Raw genomic sequence first — 16,437 nt, forward strand, 5'->3', positions numbered from 1 at the left:
ACAAAAAACAACAACAAAATCATTTGTGTTAACAAAGGAGAATTGAGTAAATGGCATCCTGAAAATTTAAACTAAAGTTGTAGGTGTAGTGAGGTGTCAGAAATTGGCTAATAAATCTAACATGCAGTTGGCAATTAAACAAAGAAGACTAGAGAGCCGTGGAAGAGGATGCTGAGTATGGTAGGGCTGGAGAGAAAGGAGAGCTTCAAAAACTTTATAAAGTTACTTTCTTGGCTCATAGAGATTGATTTGTGCTACCAGAATTTCATAGTAACTTGTTGTTGCTGTTGTGAGCTGCCATGAAGATGGTCCAATGTACAGTGGACTGCTAAAGACTGATGGTTGCAGACCTGGCATGGAAAGTGAGAATATTATCACTGAGCCCAACTGCCTCCATAGACAACCTCGCACCCCACTGGATTGTGAAAATTAATGGAACCACATATGTAAAGTGGTTCTTTGGTGTTGTGTTGTGGGCTGATGATGTGCTGGACTGCAAAGTTGGTTTGAAATGCAAGATTGTCCGTTCAAGGTCACCAACCCCTCCATGGAAACCCTATCTATACAGGGTCACAGTGAGGGTGAACTGACTCGACGACACTTAATAACAACAGCAATATGTAATTAAATATGACATTTAATATGATCGATTCAATATATTTTTTTTCTCCTGTGTGTCATTTTGCTTTCATTCCCTGCCTCTCTTTTTTTCCCTCTTTTCCTCCAGACAGGAGTGCACTAAGCAATTCACCATTAGAAGTTCATGTGTTTGTCAGAGCATTCAGGCAAGAAGTAAAAGCAATCAGGAGAACCCTAGAAAAAGTTAAGGGATTACTCAGAATTTTGCCCAAACTTGTTAATGGAGTTTGGTTGTGTGTAGCCACTTCAATGATCAGCAGATGTTAAGAAAGTTGAAGGTGTTCAGTATGTGGAAAGACTCTAAAAAAGGAGGCTCCCAGGGAAAGCAAGGAGGGATCTGTGCAGTGTGGAGTGCTTACAGGGATTAAATTCAGGACTCCTTCGGAGAAGAGGATTCTGTGTTGAGGAGTGCAATTAAGTCATCATCAGCTAAGCTGGACTGTTGATAAGAAACTTTCAATAAGGAATGCCTTATTAAAAAGAATTAAAATGTCCTAGCTGTATGTTTACAGTTGATTTACTGAATTAATTTGTTTTTTTAAATTGTGTTTGTTGTCTGCCATCCAGAAGCGCTTCATATCTTTGAGCAAATAATTGAAGGATCTTATATGTACAAATTTTAATTATAATAAAAACATTACCTTTTAAATATTATTACATTTAAAACTCTAAGGATGAAAGACCCATGATTTTATAAATATATAAATACATGCAATTAGCAAAGAGGAGTCCTGGTGTGGTACATTAGGATAAGCACTTGACTGCCAACCACAAGGTAGACAGTTCAAACCTACCAACCACTCCTTGGAAATCCTATACAGGGTTACTATGAATCAGAACTGACTTGATGGCATTTAACAATAACAATTAAGAAAGTAAAGTGGAAATTAGTTGAAAATGAAGTTTTTGTTTTCCATATTGTTAATTCTAGGCCTGATTTTATGTTTGAATAATGTATACATATGGACAAAGTGTGGCCTAACTCAGCTACCAAGTGTTTTTTTTGTTTGTTTGTTTCTTTCCTATTATCTTAAATAAAAAGAACAAATTTGCAGAGAGGGAAGTTTTGAAAGGTAGCCATGTTTCAACAATAGGCAAGCTCTAAATTATTGTCATTATTGTACCCCAAGAAAAACCATTTTATTCCCATGTAATGGTAAGAAATCGATGGTGTCCTTTTTCAGTTATTTCTTCATTGCTGTTTCTGTGATAAAATTAGTAATCCCACATTATATTTAAGCTTTCCAAAGTTTTCTCATGCCTCATTTTAAGCTGAGGTAATTTAACAATGTCACCTGCTATCCCACAAGTGTACTGACTCTGTACTGATCGTGCATATGGGCATCTAGAAATGAAGTCAAAACTGATGGCCAAATAATCAGTAAAGTAGAAGAGAGAAAATATTAGTGGAGTATTTCTATACTGTTCTCTATGGCAAAATATAATAGCTGTAACTTGAGAAGGCTCAGGGTAGAGATGTAATGAAGGTACAGGAGAAACCCACCCTTAGAATTGTCACTTGTCCTGAGGTAACAGTGGGGCTAGGGCTGTAAAGAAGGAATAAGGTTTGTGGTTGCCTACCATGTGCAGCTTGGAGTCCTGGTGTGGCGCTGTGGGTTAATGCGTCAGACTGCAAAGCCATTTGAACTGTAAGGTCGGTGGTTCAAGCTCACCAGCTGCTCCTTGGAAACCCTATCCAGGGTCGCTATGGGTCGGAACCGACTCGACGGCACTTAACAACAACAACAACCATGCGCAGCTTAGTACATATATTTTAGAATCTACACAACAATGCTATAGAGTAGGTAATGTTACTATCATTTTGTAGGTGAAGAAATAGGCTCAAAGAGCTATGGTCAAGTTACCACTCTATACTTAAAAGATAAATCTTATGTTGTGATGTCCAGGTGATATTTCTAGTAAAATGTCTGCAGTTGTCTCCTGATAGGTTTTCTTAGTTACGTGTTTTTTATGAGATATCCAAATGGAACATCTGATTGTGCCCCTAAAAGTGAGATAGCAACATTGAACAAAGCCAAGAAAAAGATAGCTGTGGACTATGTTAGTGAGGGCCATACCTGAGGATACTTTGTTCTAGAACCTGGATCTGGTGCTGGTCTTTTTGGTTTTGCTTCTTCATCTCTTCCTGTTCTTTTCCGCTGCTGACTCCATCCAGAAGCCATTTTTCCCTCAAGGCCTTTTTCTGATATCAGGAAACATAAAGATATGTTCTAATATCAGCCAACAGTTTGAAAAAAGTTGTTACTGCTTTGAAATTTTATGATATTTTCCTTCTTCTCTATACCCTTCTTGACTTCCTTCTAAAGTCACTTTCTGCATTTACATTTTCAGTTTTTTGTCTTGTTTTAAATAAGAATAATTTGAAGCTTTTAGAAGACCCCAGTACCCTCACCCACTCATCGTCAAAGAGCTCTCTCGCTTCAGAATCATGCAGCACTGTTGCATGGAGCAGCCACACTGGGACCTTGCCTATGATGTCTTTATTAGTATTCACCTGGTTGATGCGTGCATATCTTGTGTCCTCAGCACAGTGAAAAGCTCCTTGAAGTTAAATTGCTATACACCTCAGTGACAGCATGAAGTAGCTGCTCTAAAATATCTTTTAGGGGGTTGATTGGAATGGTAAACAAAACAAGAGGGTTTTATTCAAAACAAATTCAAAGTTAGTCTTTCTCCTGGTCTCCATCCATTACAATAATGTGATCTGCAAAATGACTTAAACAACAAAAAGACTTGGGTTTCCTTTTATAGAAAAAAAATTCTTTTGAGTCTGCATGAAGAAACGAAGTTCCTTGACCTGAACCTAGGAAGACATAAGCAAATGAAAGAAAGGAAAAAAACCCCAAAAACAAGACACAATGGCGTTCAGTCAGCCTGATTCATAGAAACAACGAGTAATAGAGTATAGGAGTCATGGTGTGGTGCTGTAGGATAAGCACTCAACCACAAGGTCAGTTTTGAACTGCAAGGTTGGTGGTTCAAACTCACCAGCCACTCCTCGGAAAACCTAAACAGGGTCACTATGAGTTGGAATCAATTCGATGGCAGTTAACAACAACAACAACAACATCAGAGTATAACTGTGCTCCTTGGGATTTTTAAGGGCTGGTTTATCAGAATCAAATTGCCAAGTCTTCCTTCTGAGATGCCTATAAACTTTGGAGGGCCTTCAACTAACATAAGGGAGTCCTGGTTATGCAATTGGTTAAGCATTGGGCTGCTAACCTCAAGGTCTGTGTTCAAAACTAACAGTTGTTCCGTGAGAGGAAGATGAAGCTTTCTGCTCCCATGTCGATTCATAGCCTCCAAATCCCTTTGGCACATTTCTACTCTGCCATATGGGGTCACTGTGATTTGGAATTCACTCAGTGGCAATGAGTTTGGCTTTGAGTTGGTTTTGGTTTTAGATTTAGTTCACATTCATTCCATGTCTTCAGTAGAAACTATCAGAAATAGAGTTATAGCAGTTTCAAAGACTGTGAGTTTTTTTTTTTTTTTTCTTTTAAAAATAATGTTGATATGTATTAAATCTAACTTTGTGAATTATCTATTCAATAATTATTTATTGAGGATTCACTACGTCTATGTGGGGAAGAGAAGGATGGGAAATTTTCTGAATTCTTGGGGACTTCTTTCTCTCCCACTACAACTAAAAGGAGAATAAGAAAGAAGAAATACCTGTCTTTTTCTTTTAAAGGCTACTTGAATTACTACCAATGGAATAGTTTTTCTCCTTGGATGAAAAAAGAAATTAAAGGGGTTGTACTAGATAATTACCAAGGATGGTTATTTTAACAAAGGCAGTGGTTTTCAAAGTACAACATTACACTGACTACAAATAATAATAATGAAACTATAATTTTCAGAATAGATAAAACCTAAATTGCTTTTCTTGAAGCACTGAGGGGACCTGGAAACCCAGAGATGCACAGAACTTGGCTTGAAACCCCTGGATTAATGAATATCAATCTAACCCCTCACTTAAACCATTATGACTTATAAGAGGGACATTCAACTTCTATTGGCCTCTTCAGAGTCTCAAGCTATTGCATGTGGACAGCACACACCATAAATACAGTTTGTACTATCCCAGTCTGGTAGCCAGTGTTGTCTTAGTTTTTAATTATAGTCATTAGCAGTTTGCAAAAATGTTTTCCCATAGATCCAGTAAATAACATTAATAAAAGTCAACGTCTAGTTCCTTGGGTTAGAAATATCATAGATATCTGGGTATATCAGCATTTTAAGAATGTACCATAAATTTATTTTTATTTGATGGAATTTGAAGATAGCTAATGCATAGCACAAAAGACCAATGAAACCTATCAGAGTAAATTGCAGTCCTTAGAAACTGCCTACAAGTGTAGTTTCAGCCAGTTACAACCCTATCACTGTAAGAAACACTCAGATGGCTGGTTCTATGATGCTGAGTTATAGAGAGCAGGGAATGATTCTTGGGACCTGATTAGGATAATGTGGGGCTATACATTCTTGGTTTTCAGTCTGGTAGGAAGAAGAAGAGTTCATATTTTATTCTTATAAAATTCTGCTCATAGTTCATGAAGGAGGCCTGGTGGCACAATAGTTAAACACTAGCCTGCCAACCTAAAGATAGGTGATTCGAACCCACTTCTTTTTTTAAAGTTGTTGATCTCCAGGTCTGTCTTTGGAGACTCCTGTGGGTGGGTTTGAATTGCTAACTCTTTGCCTAGTACTTGAGAGCTGAACTGTTTGAGCCATTCAGGGATTCTATAACAGCCACACTACAGAACTGTTTTTACATGCCCTCATCCACACCTCCAGGGTTTGGGTTGGTGTTACCTGATCTGTAAATCCAGACTAATGAATGCCTGGCAGCATCTCCCAGAGGAGGCTGGATCCTGGGCCTTTCATATGTGGATTTTGGCTGTACTTGAGAATGTGCTAACCTGGAATTTGATCTTTCAGCTGTGCTCCCCCACTGGACCTCTGTGCTACTGTCCCATGCATACAGTCACTTCCCCAGGGCCTGGCCTTGCACGTCCCCTCTCCTCTCCAAATGCTACCAGGATTCTTTCCACCCCATGGTATTCCCACCTCATGGGATGCCTTTCCTCTCCTGGAAAGTCACAGGGAACTTCTTGTTACAACTTCTCTCTCATTCACCTCTCTCTTTACAGAACTCTTTTCTCTATGTTTCCTTTGCAGTTTATGCCGTGTGTACAGGATCCATCACTGCATAAATGTCATTATAAGTTGAAGTGTCAATTATTTAAAGACAAAGTCTAGATTTTATTTATTTTGTACACTTAATGTTCAGTTTAGGGAGGCGGTGGCTCTGTACAATAATCACTGAACTGTGAACCATAAGGTTTGGTGTTCAAGCCCACCAGCTGCTTCACAGGAGAAAGATGAGACTTTCTGTTCCCACAAAGATGCACAGCCATGGAAACCCTATACAGGGTCACCATGAGTCAGAATCAACTAGAAGGCACATAACAACAAACGCTCAGCTTAGTATTTTGTACATAAAACCAACAAACCAAACCCATTGTCCCTGAGTTTATTCCAGCTAATAGCAATGCTTTTGGACAGAAGATCTGCCCCATAGGGTTTCCATGGCTATAATACTTATGGAAACCAAATGCCACATCGTTCTCCCACACCCATTTAGCACCTATTATGCACACCTTGTAGTGTAGTGGTTACAAATCGAGCTGCGAACCTCAAGGACAGCAGTTCGAAACCACCAGTGGTTCCTCAGGAGAAAGATGAGGCTTTCTGCTCCCATAAAGATTTATAGCCTTGGAAACCCTGTTACAGAGTCGCTATGAGTCAGAACATGACAACAACAACAATGCACACCTTGTACATAATAGGTGCTAAATAAGTGTTTAATAGATGCAAGTTCAATGCATATGTATTTAAATTTTTCTTATCATTTAAGACTCAGTTTCAATCCCACACCTTTAATAGAGACATTTGTTAAACTAAATAGATAACTGCTAAGTGCACAATTGATACAACTGTGTATAGCAGCCCAGAGCATGGGGCATGTATTGATTGTATTCAATTAGAAGTCTCCTGGATTCAAGAATGCAAACCTAGAGGGAAGGTCATGTATTACTTTCTAGAATTTATTTATTTTCATTACTGTGCTGAGGTGCCACTTCAGAAATGAACCTCTGTAAGTCAAATTTTTCCTGTATGAGTTTATTTCCTAAAATGAAATGAAGGGGTATTTTCTTATACTGTGAGTTATATTGTTAATTTTACTACCCATTCTACAAGGGCAGTAATCATTGAATACTAGAGAGCTAGGAGTCCTGGTGTGGCGTTGTGGGTTAATGTGCCAAACTGCAAAGCCATATGAACTGCAAGGGTGGTGGTTCAAGCTCACCAGTCGCTCCTCGGAAACCCTATACAGGGTCGCTATGGGTTGGAATTGACTCGATGGTACTTAACAACAGTTAACTCAGAAGTGGTGATTAATTCATTGTGTGTGTGTGCATGTGTGTGTGTAAGAGAGAGACAAAGACAGAGATAGACAAAGACAGAGAGAGCGAGAAAGCAAGTGAGCAAGTGAGCAAGTGCTAGTTTGGGGCTAAAAATGGCCGAACTCAAAATTGTAGATTTCACTACATTTGAATTTCACTGAAATCACTTGACAAATTTATTTTTATCTCACTGATTTTTCTGGGAGTACACACTGCACTTCTTGGTTATGTCCATTACCCATGTAAATTCAATGTTACTTATTCTGTAAGAATGGCCGGTAACTATGCTTCGAAACTATCCATCAGATATCTGAAATGTCAACTTGTATAAGAACAAAGGAGAGAAACAAAGTCCAGAGAATTGTGGCTAATCAGAATTTTAAATTATGTTTCATATTAGAAGCTGTTACTTGACCTGGCAGAAGTTTGGATTTAGCCAAATTTGGCAAGTTTAACTTAAGTCCACAGGCCCCACAGGCTTGCTGCCTTGTTTCATTGAAGGGATTTATTAAACTGATTGATAGTAGCCCTGTCGGATGAAGTATAATTTCTTGCTTGGACTTGTTCACAAGGAGCTTCTGTTTGTCATTTGGTTGCATCCTGTGACTAAGCTACACAATAAAATGTTGAAAGCAGGCCATCAAACTGGTTCATTGCAGTTCAACTCCCTGCTGAGACAGCAGTGTCACTAGGGCTGGTGTCACCCAGTAGGGTAACTCATTGTGCCACCCCCCCACCCCACGTGAACTTCCTCCTATATCAGACCATACTGAATGCTTAGTAATGTTTATTTTCATTTTTAACCACAGAATAATATGTGACAAATAGAGTTGTAAATTGCATAATATTCTTAGGTTATATGAATACTAACAATTAAATTTTTGGTAAAAATTTTCTACATTGAATTTCATTATTAGTTACAACATCATTAGTAATTGAGCAGAAGGTTTTTTTTTTTTATGATTTTTATCCTTCTTTTCCTTTACTTAAGGAGTCTTGGTGGTGGTGTGGGTTACAAATTCAGCTGCTAACCATAAAGTCAGCAGTTTGAATTCATCAGCCACTCAGAGGGAGAAATAGGATTTCTGTTTTTGTAAAGAACCTCAAAAATCCTACACAAAGTTGCTATGAGTCAGAATCGACTCTATGGGAGTGGATTTGGTTTCTTGTTTTCCTTTAACTTACTACTTCATTCTCAAAAAAGTTATTGCTGTGGGTTCACAAATACTAATTATCCCATTGTTGTTAAATGACCTTGAGTTAGTTCTACTCATAGTGACCCTGCATAGGATTTCTGAGGAATTGATTGTGGATCTGAACCACCAACCTTGTGGTTAGCAGTCCAGTGCTTATCCTATAGTGCCACACCAATAACTAAAGAACTTGAACATTTGATAAAATCAGCAACTATAAAACACCACCATCAGCAAAAACAAAGTGCACTTGTAGCATGTGCAGATGAACCACATAATTTGAAGTGTCAGTGTAATTGGATAACAATGAAAGCTCTGAGCGAAGCACTGTACAAAAATTTTATAGAGTCATCTTGGTGTCATCACTTCTGACAGTGTCACCCCGTGTGGTATGCACTTACCCTGTTCCCCCACCCCCATCCCGTGCCCCTAGTGACACCACTGTGCTGAGAATTTGTATTTTTACCACAGATAGACTGAATCAGACTCTACATTTTAACATGGCAGCCAAGTGATTCTTATAGGTCCTCAGTTGATCTCTTATGTGTTCAGTATATCCAGGGTTTTGTTGTTAAGTGCTGTTGAGTCAGTTCTGACTCCTAGTGACCCTGTATAGGGTTTCCAAGGAGTGGCTGGTGAGCTCAAACTGCCGACCTTGCAGTTCAAACTGGCCTTGCAGTCCAGTGTATTAACCCACAGTGCCAAGGCAAATTCTCAACAGGGGGATAAAATCTGAATGAACTCGTTGGAAACTCTGATTGAAACCCAATATCCTTACAAAATGACCACTCCCAGAGAAAGACATAAAGTCTGATTTAAAAAATGGAGGTTTATTTCTGGCTATGATCTCATGTTCAGTCAAAACAAAACAAAACAAAAGTTCTGCTATACTGAAACAACATTGGATTCACTGAATTGAGCTTTTTAAATATAAGCATCCTTAACCAGGCCAGACACTTGTCTGTTTTGTACTCCCTAGGGGATGGCTGGCCTTTCATTGATTTCAAAAGGGACTTCCTAGCTGGATCCACTCCCTAGGGATGTGAAGCAAGACTGTTCAGGGCCAAGTTCTCAAGGCTGAATTCTCAAGATTACCCAAGAAAATGAAGAAATTCAGTAATCAAGAAGGTACCATGTTTCTAAGTTTTCACGAAGGTATTAATCTCATATGCAAATCTTAGTATCTTGTTGGACACTCCTATGGTTAAGAAAATATTAGTACACCTATGTTGAAAGTTTTCCCTTCCTAAAACTTCTTTACTATTGAAATTTGAGTGCCAGTTAGGATACTTGAAATGAAATTAAAGCCATAAGTTACCTTCAAATGCTGATGCTTTAGTTTTTCTTCCTCGATTTTCAGACGTTTCTGTGAGATCTCTTCCTGTATTTTTCTTTTATCCTGAAAAAAAAAAAAATCCCAACATGATTCATTTTTCCAATTTGCTTAAATATGTTTCTCTGGAGTTGTTATTTATCTGAATAGTTGGCCAGCAATATGATGTTGGCTTTGGCATGAAGCTGATTTGGAAACGTAAATTTCAAACCAAAGGAAAGCAAAGTGAGACATTCAAAGCATTTTGCTGATGGAAAAATGTTATGTATATATAAAGTATTACATTTATATAAATTATGTATATATAAATTGCTTTTCAAAGAGACTTAAAACCATTTTAATGTCTTTCTTTTCCCTACTCTTCCTTTTCCTCTCCCCATTAGTTGAGTGAGGTTAATCTACTGTACACTGCAATGGAAAAAGTGAATTTAAGGAGGGAGTTTTGAAAGAGGCATGAAGAAACATGAGGAGAGAAACCGTTCTGGCACAAGGCTGAGAAGCTATAGGGCGAAAGGCCTAATGTGGCAAGAACAGAATTGTGCAGGGATCGTAGAAAACCAGGAAGGTAGAAGATCAGACTATTTTCTCATTCTGTTACTTAGGAAGACAGGGAAAGTGTTCAGATAATGCTTGTTAACACTAAGAGGGTTTTTAGCAGAAGTGAAAAATAAGCAACATGGAGAAATAGAATATCTTTCATCAAGTTTAAATTACACTGTGCCTACAAGCAGATGGCATAACTATTAATGTACAGGGTTTTGGGTTTTACTTTTTAGAAAACATACCATATAAACTTAGGTTTGGTTTCTGGCTTCACTATTTACTAGCTCCGTGTTCATGGACAAAATATGTAACTTCTTCGTGCCTCAATTACTTTGTAAAATGAGGTTAGTGGTGATACTGCCAAAGCCTTCAAGTCTATTCTGACTCATAGCCACTCTATAGGACAGGGTAGAACTACTCTGTTTTTTTCCCAAGGAGCACCTTGTTGTTGCTGTTGTTAAGTGCTGTTGAGTTGGTTCCAACTTGCAGTGACCCTGCACAGGGTTTTTAAGATTTGAACTTCTGAACTTGTGCCGACCTCCTATAGTACCACACCAGAAGCAGCTAGTGGAAATTTTATTTGGTCAGGAACTGAGAGCTATTAACCACTCCTCCTTTGGGGTAAAAATGTTACCTATTGCCTATCTATGGAGCTCTAGTAGCGAGTGGTTGCAAGTCGGGCTGCTAACCTCAAGATAAGCAATTCGAAACTACCAGTTGTTCAGCGGGAGAAGGATGAAGCTTTCTGCTCCCAATAAGATTTACAGTCTCAGAAAGCCCATACAGGGTGGCTATAAGTGGAAACCGACTCCACGGCACATAACTGTCACCACATTGCCTACCTATTAAGATACAGGAGTCCAGGCGTGGCACTGTAGGATCAGCACTGAACCACAAGGTTTGTTTTTCAGTGTTGTTCCTATAGTGACACGCCAGGACTCCTGATGTGTTTAAAGAGCACTGTGTCAAACACTGTTCTGGACACTTTTCCATACACTTGCTCATTTAATGTTCATATCTTTTATTGTTGCTGTTGTTAAGTGCCATTGAGTCAGTTTCGACTCATCACAACTCTGTATAGCATTTCTGTGGAGCGACTTGTGGGTTTGAACCAGCAATCTTGTGGTTAGTGCTTATCCTTCAGCACCGCACCAAGACTTCTTATATTTTGAAGTTGTTGCTGTTAAATGCTGTCAAGTCAGTTCTGACTCATAGTGACACTGCATAGAGTTTCCAAAGAGCAACTGGTGAGTTTGAACTGCTGACTTTGTGGTCCAAACAGACCTTACAGTCTAGCGCATTAACCCGCAGCGCCACACCAGGACTCCTTGTCTCATGTTGTTGTTGTTATTGTTAGGTGCCATCTAGTCGGTACTGACCCATAGTGACCTTATGCACAGCAGAACGAAACACTGCCCTATCCTGGGCCAATCTCACTACTGTTGCCACGCTTGAGTCCATTGATGCTGCCACTTGGCCAATCCATCTCATTGGGGGTCTTCCTCTTTTTCTCTGACCCCGTAGGTGCTCACAAATAAGTGGCAGAACCAGGGCGATGAACCCAGGGAGTCTACATTCTTAGCCAATCACTGTGCTGTTGCCGAGTGGGAACAAGTGACATGAAAAGGTCCTTATTTCTTTGCTTTTGACCACAGATGGAATGATTCATCATGATCCTCCATCTATTCCTAAGTGTTGGCTTTGAATCTGCTCTCCAAATTGACAACTTCCCAAAGATAAAAATTTGTTGCCAATGAAGACATCCAAAGAATTTGAAGCAGGTTTGGAAGGTAATTTAGAAGGAAGAGTTTCCAAAAATTTTTGGCAGCATTATTGAAATAAATACATGGTTTTCTGATGTGGTTACTTTGAAGAGTTTTTTTTTTTTTTTTTTTAATGTATAAATTCAGGTACATTTAGTAAAAGAAAAACAATATATTACTCTCCAACTTTACCTAGTATTTCTTTTTTGTGTGTAAGAGGAATATGTGACCACATGACAAAGCAGTTCTTTTGAAACAAACAATTGTGGGTCTTCACAATTACTTCTTTTCTCTGTATGAAATCTGGTCATTAGGAACAACCACAATGAAACCTCTCTGAGCCAATTCTCCGTCAACGCACCTAGATGCATGCGGTCATTGAGCTGATAACTAGTAATAATTTAAATTGATTGTATCAACATGTTGGCAAAGGTTTTATACTACTCGATAATTATAATAACAAAACGGTAGTAATTTTCATTTGACAAGAGATGACGTAGAAGTTTAGGCAGATTAACTCATTTAGGTGCTTACAAATAATAAGTGTCAGAACCAAGATATGAACCCAGAGCGTTTGAGTTCAGCTTTCACATTCTTAGCCAATTCACCATGCTGTTGTCCTGAGTGGGAACTTAGTCAACTTAGTCACCATTTCTCTCATTGTCCTCTCTTCTTGAAATGCTGTGGCTGGGAGGCAGTTCCAGGACAACCACAACATAAGTGGGGCCTCTCATTACAAGAGAGCACATTTTTAGTACCTTGGATGCAGGTGCTATAACTGTCCACATCTTTCTCTGGATTGTCCCGAGGAAAGAGCATGTTGTGTGTGTGGGGCAGTGATCTCCAAACTTTCAACATTATTTGCAACCCCTGTTGACTGCCAGTTTGGGCTGGTTAGTAATAAGGTAATGAAAGATGTGGGTAGAGACAAGGCACTCGTAATGTTTTGGCAACACCAGTTCTGTACAAAGGTTGCTAAGGAATACCAGTGTTTTGTCACTCAGAGGTAATGTGATGCCTGCGTCTGAGCCTAATTAGGGAAGAAGGCAAGTTTATCATGTTACCAGTGCATTCTTATTTTATTATATTGTTGTTGTTAAGTGCTGTCGAGTTGGTTCCGGCTTATAGCAACCTTGTAGAGAGGGTTTCCCAAGTGGCTGGTGGGTTTGAATTGCCAATCTTGTGGTTAGCAATCCAGTATTTATCCTACAGCACTACACCAGGACTCCATCGTGTCATTGGTGGTAGTGGTGTGCTGTTGAGTTGGTTCCAACTCATAGTGACTCTGTATAGGGTTTTCAAGGCTGTAAATCGTTAATGGGAGCACAAAGCCTCATCTTCCTCCTGAGGACCAACTGATAGATTTGAACTGCTAACTTTGCAGTTAGCAGTCCAACTTGTAACCTACTATGCTATCAGGTCTCCCTGTATCTAGGAAATAAAGCAATAAATGCCATTAAAGAGGCACAAGTAACATTCTATGGGAGTTGAGGTGAAGCTGGGAGACATTGCTTCTAGCTGATAAAATTAGGAAAGGCTTTGAAGTAACCTTGAGTAGAGGATGTTGAGTAATAGTCAGGGGAGTAGTTGGGTATTTGGGGAGAAAGAGCACTCAAGTCAAGGGTTCATTGTGAGCAAAGGATACATTTCAAAATGATCATAGGTAAGGAGGAAAGAGAATTACTATAAATAAAACAAACCCAAACAGTTTAATATCACAGGAAGCTCCTCAATGAGATCACATAACCAAGAATGAAGAGGGTGGTGCCTATTTGTGTTAGTGTAAACAAGGTAAAAAATCCAAGATGAAGTAAAGAGGTAAAGTATATGAAAGAAGGATACTGAGGCTTCAAAAAGTGTAGATATGCATTCTCAACCCCCCTAAATTTACTGAAACAAAAAGATCACTGTTAAGACACATAGAGTGATAGTAACAAGAAAGAGATAAAGTAGAAAATTTTATAGACGTGACAAAAAAATATTTTTAAGTAAACTCCATTGACTCTTAAATGAAGTGAAGAGAGTTCAGAAGACTGAAGTGGCAGATACCTCAATTTTTTGAAGAGGTAAAAAAGGTAAATTATGGATATTCAGAGACTGATGTGCTTATTGATTAATTTTGGCAAAGTTGTAGAATAAACTATTAACAGGGTGTTGTATTTGGAGAAAAGGGATCTAAAATAACATTGTATTATGAAAAACAAACCATTTGAAGCTGTATCTTTTCCCATAAGTTCCAATATCTGCATATGATAATTATGATGATTCTTATATTAATGAACATTATTGAGAATTTTTTATGTGTCAGTAACTATTCAAAGCATGTGAAAACGAATCAATTAATTGACTTTTCCCCAAATCTTTAAGAGATAGGGACCACATTTATTGCCATTACACAGATAAAGAAACAAAGGAATGAACTATCTAGATCACAGGAATTCAGTATGTCTTAGTTTCGGCAAGGATTTTGCAAAGTTGCTTACTCTACTCTTTCAGGAATGTGAAAAGAAAGGAATATTTATTTGAAGATGTTACAGTGTTTTTTTTTTTAAAAAAACATATTGTTGTTGTTAAGTGCCCTTGAGTTGATTCCGACCCATAACGACCCTGTATAGGGTTTTCGAGGAGCAGCTGGTTAGCCACCTTGCAGTTCAAATGGCTTTGCAGTCTGACTCATTCATTGGTGGTTGTTGTTAAGTGCCGTGGAGTCGGTTCTGACCCATAGCGACCCTGCACAGGGTTTCCGAGGCTATAAATCTTTATGGGAGTATAAAGCTTCATCTTTCTCCCGCGAGTGGCTGGTAATTTCGAACTGCTGACCTTAAGGTTCACAGTCCAATTCATAACCACTCTGGTAGCGTAGTGGTTACGAATCGGGCTGTGAACTTTGAGGTCAGCAGTTCGAAACTACCAGCTGTTCCGCGGGAGAAAGATGAGGCGTTCTGCTCCCGTAAAGATTGACAGCCTCGGAAACCCTGTGCAGGGTCGCTATGAGTCAGTTCCGACTCCACGGCACATAACCACCATCACCACACTACCAGAACTCCTTTCATAGAGCCCTTTCAAAAGAAAACGAAAATGAAACCAAACAAACTTTTAAAACATGTCGGGTAACTTTCTAAACCAGAATACAGGGTAGTCCGAAAGATTTTTATTAGCAGCAACTTCAGGTGATCAACCAGGTTTGGGGACCATTGCAATAAAAGAAGACTAAGTAAAGCTTTTAAACATCTTGGCTGTTAAGAACGATGGACATAAAATAATGATTCATTTTAATGTTAACTCAATTATGGTGCGTAATGTTGTAGGACTTCCTGTGTGGCACTGTAGGATCAGCACTGGACTTCGAACCACAAGATTGGCAGTTTAAATTTACAAACTGTTCCTTGGAAACCCTATACAGATTCTCTATGAGTCGGAACGGATTTGACAGCACTTAACAATAACAGTGTTGCTGTTGTTGACATTGAGTTAGTTCTGACTCATAGAGATCCTGTTTAGAGTTTCTGAGAAGAGGTTGGTGGGTTTGAACCACAAACCTTGTGGTTAGCAGGCCAGCATTTATCCAATAGCATCATACCAAGATATGTTAATTATGGAACATTTGGAAAATCCACACAACAATATAAAAAAACGTAAAAGTCGTTTGGATTCCCACTACTTCTGAAATAACTATCATCAACATTTTGAGGCCTTTTATTCCACTCTTTTCACAACACATTCAAACACATGCCTAGACAAGAACATCCACACACAACACACAAGGAGGCCTAGGCCCATAGTTTTGCATTTTACCTTTTCACTTAATATTATATCATAAGCATTTTCTATGTAAATAAATTTTATTAAAATTTATGGCTGTTTGTTATATCATAATTTGCTTACTGATTCCCCCTTTTTTCTGACTGTTTGGTTTTTAAAATCTTTGCTACTATAAGTAATTGTGTGGTGAACTTCCTTGTATGTAAATATTTGATCATTATTCTTTGATTATTTCCTTAGGATAGATTTTTAGAAATTAGTTTACAAGTAAAAGGATATGAACATTTTTAAAAATGCTGAAGCTGATTGGTAAAATACTTTTGTAGAGACTTGTTTTAGCTCATATATTCACATAGCAGTGACCAGCACCTCACTCTCACTAATTATGAATATTACAAGGAAAAAATACTTAAACCATCTCATAGGACAAAATATTGGTGTTTTAATGAATATTTATTTAGCTATCAGTGAGATCAAATATTACTCTTGGCTATTTATATTAATTATTTTTGTAACTGTATTAATAATAATTTCATAATTATCTAATTATGAGTATCACAAGTGAAAAAATGTTAAGTAATTTGGTAGGACAAAACATCTTCTCACTGATGTTTTAATGAACATTATTTTAGTTATTAGTGAGATCACATATTACTCTTGGCTATCTGTATTAACTATTTTTGGATTGTATTTTTTTTTTTTTTTTG

General features: G+C 38.3%; 1 protein-coding gene across 1 annotated transcript in view; it reads right to left on the reverse strand.

The window, feature by feature from the left end:
* Positions 1-16,437, reverse strand: part of PALMD (palmdelphin) — a 63,323-nt gene that overhangs the window by 31,569 nt on the left and 15,317 nt on the right. The window contains exons 2-3 of the mRNA XM_006830924.1: positions 9,648-9,728; positions 2,718-2,842 (exon numbers count right to left, since the gene is read on the reverse strand). Coding sequence (XP_006830987.1) covers positions 2,718-2,842; positions 9,648-9,728 — 206 coding nt within the window. The remainder of the gene's footprint in view (positions 1-2,717; positions 2,843-9,647; positions 9,729-16,437) is intronic.

This window comes from Chrysochloris asiatica, unplaced genomic scaffold (assembly GCF_000296735.1).
Source record: "Chrysochloris asiatica unplaced genomic scaffold, ChrAsi1.0 scaffold00002, whole genome shotgun sequence".
Taxonomy (NCBI): Eukaryota; Metazoa; Chordata; class Mammalia; order Afrosoricida; family Chrysochloridae; genus Chrysochloris; species Chrysochloris asiatica.